Source organism: Portunus trituberculatus, chromosome 47 (genome assembly GCF_017591435.1).
Source record: "Portunus trituberculatus isolate SZX2019 chromosome 47, ASM1759143v1, whole genome shotgun sequence".
In the NCBI taxonomy this organism is placed as follows: domain Eukaryota; kingdom Metazoa; phylum Arthropoda; class Malacostraca; order Decapoda; family Portunidae; genus Portunus; species Portunus trituberculatus.
The window spans coordinates 10,378,049-10,385,548 of NC_059301.1; the positions used below are offsets into that span (position 1 = coordinate 10,378,049).

At 40.8% G+C, this 7,500-nt stretch overlaps 1 protein-coding gene across 8 annotated transcripts in view; it reads left to right on the forward strand.

Annotated features, from left to right (window-relative positions):
- LOC123520628 (Kv channel-interacting protein 4-like) overlaps positions 1 to 7,500 on the forward strand; it is a 417,208-nt gene that overhangs the window by 312,249 nt on the left and 97,459 nt on the right. Inside the window, exon 2 of one of the 8 annotated variants that reach the window (XM_045283097.1) lies at positions 3,370 to 3,956. The exons of 6 other annotated variants lie outside the window; for them this stretch is intronic. In XM_045283097.1, the coding sequence (XP_045139032.1) occupies positions 3,899 to 3,956 (58 nt within the window). In that variant the 5' untranslated portion in view covers positions 3,370 to 3,898. The remainder of the gene's footprint in view (positions 1 to 3,369; positions 3,957 to 7,500) is intronic. One more of the 8 variants, XM_045283098.1, reaches the window with a different exon arrangement.

Genomic DNA, 7,500 nt, shown 5'->3' on the forward strand with positions numbered 1-7,500 from the left:
TAGGAAGGAAAGAAAAGACGAAATAATAAAAGAAAGAAGGAAGAGAAATAAAGGAAATAACGAAGAAGGAAAGAAAATTATATAACAAATTACGAACGAAAGGGAGAAATGGAGAGAGGAAGAAAGTGAGTGAAGGAAGTCAGGAAGGAAGTTAGGAAGAAAGGAAATAAGAAAGAAAAGAAGGAAGGGAAGGAAGGAAGGAAGGAAGGAAGGAAGGAAGGAAGGAAGGAAGGAAGGAAAGAAAGAAAGAAAGAAAGAAAGAAAGAAAGAAAGAAAGAAAGAAAGAAGGAAGGAAGGAAGGAAGAAGGGAAGAAAAAGAAAGAAAAAGATAGAAAGGAAGGAAGGGAGAAAGGAAAGAAAGGAGGAAGGAAGAAAGAAAAAGAAAGAAAAAGATAGAAAGAAAGAAAAAAAGGAAGGAAGGAAGGAAGGAAGGAAGGAAGGGAGGAAAGGAAAAGGAAAGAGTGAGGGAGGCAATGCTGGAAGAGGCGAAAGGAGGAAACAAAAGGCTGAAACACAAAACTTACAAATGAATGACAAAGAAATAAAAATGGAAGGGAGAAGGAAACAGAGGAAGGAATAATAAATGGCCACAAGAAAGTACACGAAATTCAAAACAAAGAGACGCAATACATCAAGATATTCAAAGTTTTCCTTCACTAAATCCTCTCTCTCTCTCTCTCTCTCTCTCTCTCTCTCTCTCTATTTATATCATTCATCCACTTTTCTTTCTTTTGTGTACCTATCTGTGTATCTCTATCTATCTATCTATGCATCAATCTATCATTTATCTCTACATTTCTCTTTTTTATATCTCCATGTTTACCTCCCCATATATTCATCGAGGTATCTAACTAGCTCCTTCACAGTATACAAAATGATCAATAATACATCAATCTATCTATTCATCACGATTTATATATTCTGTTTAAAATATCAATAACACATCAATCTATCTATCTATCTATCTTTATTTTAATGCAGGAGGTACACCAAACGTGGGCAACAAATCATTAAAGAAAAAGCCCCATTTGAAGTGCTGGTTCCTTAGAGCGGCTGCCGTGGTACAGTGGAACCATGCGTGCTTTGGGGTCCGAGGGGTTCCCAAGCGCACGGGTTCGAATCCTGTCCACGGTCCGAGTGTAGGTTGGGCTTCCTCACTCGGGGCAACGGTTTCCTAGCGGGTAGGCTTTGGGATAGTAGGTACCCCCAAATGTGCCCCTTTTAGCTCATAAATTCCCGTGAAAAGCCCAAGTGGTATAAATAAAAAAAAATTAAGGAACAAATGTCTTGAAACTTAAATACTTATTCAACTCTCCCACATTCTCATCTATCTTTCAATTCCTCGACATTCATTATACATTTCAACCATTTACCTGCTTACCTCTCAATTTAAGTACCATTCATACCATCCATCCTTCTCTCTGCCCATCTACCAACTTAATCCACAATCTACCCATCTATTCGTGTATCTCTCCCTGAATCCAGCCAGTTAACTGTCTATCTATCGCTGGATCTATTTATCTATCTGTCTGGGAAGCTTTCCTTGGGCTTTACGTTGCCACAGCTTAATCCAGGTGGCGGTGAAATAAATGAGAGAGAGAGAGAGAGAGAGAGAGAGAGAGAGAGAGAGAGAGAGAGAGAGAGAGAGAGAGAGAGAGAGAGAGTGTATAGCATATGATTTTTCTTTCAAGTTAGCAGTAATATCATCATTTACCTAAAATTAAATAAGAGTCAATTTAATTTACTATGCATTAAACATCTCATAATTCCCTTTTTTCTCTCTGTGTGTCTTCCAAATCAGTGATACTTGGCGATAATTAACATTTCTCCTTCCAGTTAGTCTTAGAATTATATAAAAAATACATCAAACAAACTACTTATGCTATCTCTCTCTCTCTCTCTCTCTCTCTCTCTCTCTCTCTCTCTCTCTCTCTCTCTCTCTCTTTCCAGTCTCGTCTTGAGTTTTTGAAGCTTGTTTTCTTCGTCTTTGTTCCCTTCTTCCATTTCAATAGTTGGAGGAGGAGGAGGAGGAGGAGGAGGAGGAGGAGGAGGAGGAGGAGGAGGAGGAGGAGGAGGAGGAGGAGGAGAAGGAGGAGGAGGAGGAGATAATGAGGTCGAGGAACTAAAAGGTAAAGAAAATCATATAAAACAAATACGGAAAATCGAAAGCAAATATAAAGAGGCAATTTGTGAAGGTAAAAATGAAAAGTGAGTGACGAGAGTGCAGAAGGGCGAGGGGAGAGAGTGAAATCTGGAAGGACACACGGCAGAGTTGAACGACGGAAAGACTGACAAACACGACAGACAAACTGACAGACTGACTGACCGAGTGATGAAGAAAAATAACGGACGAGGAGGAGGAGAAAGAGGAGGAGGAGGAGGAGGGGAGGACGAGGAGGAGAAAAAAGGAGGAATCATGATGACTGAGATTGTTCTATCTTTTGTCTGTCTATCTGTTTTTTTTTTTTTTTTTATTTAATAGGGGGAGCTGCCTGTCTGTCCATTTCGGGGCAACAAAGCACAATCTGAATAAAACACCTGCGCCTCGTCAAAACAAATTCGTGGATAACTTCCTTCGAAAAACACTGAGATTTTAAACGCTCCGCCACAAAAGGTTATTAGCAAAATGGTGCAATTTACGCGTGAGGGGGAGAGAGGGGCAGTATGATTGGTGAGATGAGTTCATAGACAGTGATTTTCTTGTCTCACACTTATTATTACATGTTTTGTGACTATATAGAGCAGTGCATTCCAAGTTATTTTTGTTCAAGGTCCTTCATGAGTTATTACTGCTTATGCGTGTATAAAATCTCGCAGAAGTAATAATCATATGGAGGTGATAAGTTCTTGTGATTTACTTATTTATTTCTTTTCTGCACCAGTGACAAAATTATAAGTCACAAAATAATGTATCCAAGCTTTTTCCAGACCACTATTCTTGTCTGTAGGTTTATCTCACTGGCCTCTTACTTAAATACTGCATGCGAGAACTGGTGCATATAAAGAAAGGAAATTTTCAGCAGTAAGATGACCATGTTAACTAACTCACCAAAATAACACCATTACTCAATTAAAATATCTGACTACAATATATGGTCTGGTTTGTCAAAAAAGTACTGAATTGTCAACACATACACATGCATACACACACACACACACACACACACACACACACACACACACACACACACACACACACACATACACGCTCACGTTATATACCATTAAGAGTTATAATAGCATGAATCATGGAAAAAAGTACAAACAAATAGGTAAACACACACACACACACACACACACACACACACACACACACACACACACACACACATACAGTGGTGCTAAGCCTAATATGACATAATCCTACAGTGCTGCAATACTCAGATCCACAAGTCAGCGAGTGCAGTATTCTAACGGAAGGAAGAGAAGAGGGAACATTCAAGAGAAAAAAAAAAGAGGAAGGAAAGAAAACAAGCGTGCTAACTCTCCTTTATCTACCTCATATCATCGTCAAACCGTAGTAGACAGTAGTAGTGATCGTAGTATTACCAAACTGATCCCATCCATAAAAGGAATACCTTGAAATAGACCAAAAAACTAAAGGCAAAACCAAAATAACACAGAACAAGACATAGTGGCGACCAATGTATATAGAATGCTGACTTATAACACTGAATAACACCTTCCACTACTAGAATCAGTGGTAAAAAGTGAAAGAAAAGTGAGTGTGAAGATATACGTAGTGTGAAAAGTAGAAGTTTTGGTACAAAGCGAGAAGTGTTGGTGGTGGTGGTGGTTGAGGAGGACCAGAGGGTGGTGTGATAAGGAAGGAAGGAAGGCGAGGGTGAAGCAAGGAAGGAAGGCAGGCAGAGAGGGTGTGGCGAGCTCAGACCCTCCCATGGCAAAGTTTCTGAGAAGAAGCCTGAAGCGGAAGAAAGGTACTGTGACCTTCTTACGTAAGTTACTGAACCTCCTCTTGTTGTCTTCTCCATGTGTACGTGTGTGTGTGTGTGTGTGTGTGTGTGTGTGTGTGTGTGTGTGTGTGTGTGTGTGTGTGTGTGTGTGTGTGTGTGTGTGTGTGTGTGTGTGTGTGTGTGTGTGTGTGTGTATGTATGTGTGTGTCTCCGTGTGTCTTTGTGTATGTGTTTCTCCGTGTGTCTTTGTGTGTGTGTGTGTGTGTGTGTGTGTGTGTGTGTGTGTGTGTGTGTGTGTGTGTGTGTGTGTGTGTGTGTGTGTGTGTGTGTTTACCCATTTGTTTGTAACTTTGCTAAGATTCATACTATTCCAACTCTTAACCCCTTCACTACTGGAACACATTTTTACCTTGAGATCTGTATATGATTAGACCATTTTATTGATATTAGGAAGGGTCTATGGAGGTCAAAACACTGATGTCTAGATTCTTCACTATTAAAATCCCCATATGAGCTTTCTGAACCTTTATAAAATCACCAAATAGTAACCAGAATGAAATGGAAACGCGTCCTGGTACTGAAGGGATTAATGATATATAACGCAAGCACCCATGTGATCTTGTGTGTGTTTTTCACCTCGGTGCCTGCTGGTCACCCAGCCAGTCTTCCCTATTACGGAGCGAGCTCAGAGCTCATAGACCGATCTTCGGTTAGGACTGAGACCACAACACACTCCACACACCGGGAAAGCGAGGCCACAATCCCTCGAGTTACATCCCGTACCTATTTAGTGCTAGGTGAACAGGGGCCACACATTAAGAGGCTTGCCCATTTGCCTCGCCGATCCGAAACTCGAACCCGGCCCTTTCGATTGTGAGTCGAGCGTGCTAACCACTACACTACGCGGTGTGTGTGTGTGTGTGTGTGTGTGTGTGTGTGTGTGTGTGTGTGTGTGTGTGTGTGTGTGTGCAAATAGTAGATCATTAAACAAATAAGCCCTGATCATCATAATATCTATTGTGTATCCAACAAAAACTTAAAGCTGTCAAAACAAACAGCATCAGATCGGCACACTCCAGCTAATCTACTCAATCAATCGTGACGCTCAACCACCTCAGTCATCAGCCATAAATGCATATTGTTATTATTGTTATTATTATTATTATTATTATTATTATTATTATTATTATTATTACTATTATTATCATTATCATATACATCTCTTCTCCTTTTTCTCTCATTACACCTACTCCTCTTCATCACAATTTAATACTATCACAAGAGAGAGAGAGAGAGAGAGAGAGAGAGAGAGAGAGAGAGAGAGATTGTTGTTAGGCACGCGCGCGCACGCACGCACGCACGCACACACACACACACACACACACACACACACACACACACACACACACACACACACAGAGAGAGAGAGAGAGAGAGAGAGAGACGTAAACTGATATTAGTTACACAATAAATGCATTCGAAAACAGTTTCTCTCTCTCTCTCTCTCTCTCTCTCTCTCTCTCTCTCTCTCTATCTATCTATCTATCTATCTATCTATCTATCTATTCTGACTCAATATTTGGTTCCATCAAAACGATATTTGTAGGACGTCACTGGAGAAGGAGGAGAGGGAGAAAGAGAGAGAGAGAGAGAGAGAGAGAGAGAGAGAGAGAGAGAGAGAGAGAGAGAGAGAGAGAGATTCTTATTCAGAATAACCAAAATCACTTCATTAATCTTCGCAAGTCTGTATTTAATGTAAGATCAATCAATTGGTTAAAGTAATTATTTCCTCTCTCTCTCTCTCTCTCTCTCTCTCTCTCTCTCTCTCTCTCTCTCTCACACACACACACACACACACACACACACACACACACACACACACACGTTCACAAAAAAAACATATTTCAATATTTCAGAGAGAGAGAGAGAGAGAGAGAGAGAGAGAGAGAGAGAGAGAGAGAGAGAGAGAGAGAGAGAGAAAGAGAGACAGAGACAGAGGCCAGTGGTGGATAGTGCGGTTGTAAAAAAAAAAACATAAATCATCTCATCTAATATCAGCAGAATCATAACAATTAATTCCCTCGATGAAATGAAAAGGCGAGGCATCGATTAGCTCACCGTGATGAACACTTGGTTGCCAGAACGCTAAAAACATCGGCCTGGGAACACTTAAATAACAGTAAGCGCCATATTCTGAACCGCTTCCTCTCTCACCGCGGCCACAACAGAGACGAATACCCGAACTGTAAAGAAAGTATTTGGCTTCTTATTAATGCAGGAAACTTATTAACATGTCCCTAGAATCACAGAAACGTCCTTAAAAACTCGGGTTACGTCAACTACAGCCTTTGAAAACAGTGAAATAGGTGAATCACGGGAATGTATTGTGGGTATGACTTCATATAACTAACTGTTGGCGTAAATCAAAATTATTGTATGTACGTTCTGGGAGAGAGAGAGAGAGAGAGAGAGAGAGAGAGAGAGAGAGAGAGAGAGAGAGAGAGTGTGTGTGTGTGTGTGTGTGTGTGACCATTACCCGTTTCAATTAAGTTGCAGAGAGAGAGAGAGAGAGAGAGAGAGAGAGAGAGAGAGAGAGAGAGCATAAACAGTAATCCAAGAGCATTCTCCATTAACGCTTTTAAAACCCTCCCTTTTTTCACCTGTAGTCTCCACCTCCTCCACATTCTCCCCGCCCACTCGCCACCCATCCTCGCTGAAAGCCGTCCCGTGTCGTCTTTTCCGCCCTAAGGATTGAAATTTACATATAGACACGCTGGTGGATGAGCGTACGACAACCTCTCCCCCTTCAGGCACTAACCCAGCAAAGTGAAGCGTTTACCGGTGCCTGACGTAAGATGATCTATTTTGTCGACATGATCCAATATTACGTATTTGCAGTTTTTATCTTGTTTTATGTCTTTATTTTCGTTTTTTTTTTTATTTCATTGTTTTTTTTTACACAGACTGGTTTTCTTGACTGTTATTAGCGAATAAGGAGGAAGATTAGCAGCAGAACATGGCTAGTTAGGGTTATATAATAAGGACTATTAAATCGCTCAAGCTAATTCCTGAGATAGACTGATCATGTATTTTTTGAAGTCACTAGATATGTAATTTACCTCACAAAATACTAACACCTCACCAGTCCTTGTAACTAAAACGATGTGACGAGTTAAGTGGCTCGTTTGTCAACCTTATTAATTTCCCTTGTTATATCTTTTAATTCAATAGCTATTTTGTGGATTACTGAACATTATCCTACTCAGCATATCAAGAAACCACCAACCAGTACATGCAGTCACAAGGAAAAATCACCAACAGCATCCCATACTTTCGTCCCAACCATTCACAACTTCCTTATTTAAACACTTGCCTCCTCGTCTTCTGCTTGAAATGAGGGATTGACATTTCACACATCCACGACGAGTACCTGGGGCTTTGTCACGCTCCACTAGGTCCACACACAGCTGCAGTCCGAGGTAGTAGCACCCCACCAACACTTTAGTACACACGACCACACGCATTGACACGTAATACTTCACTGCCATGCACTCCCTTCAGGCATGCGACACTTTTACACTTTATT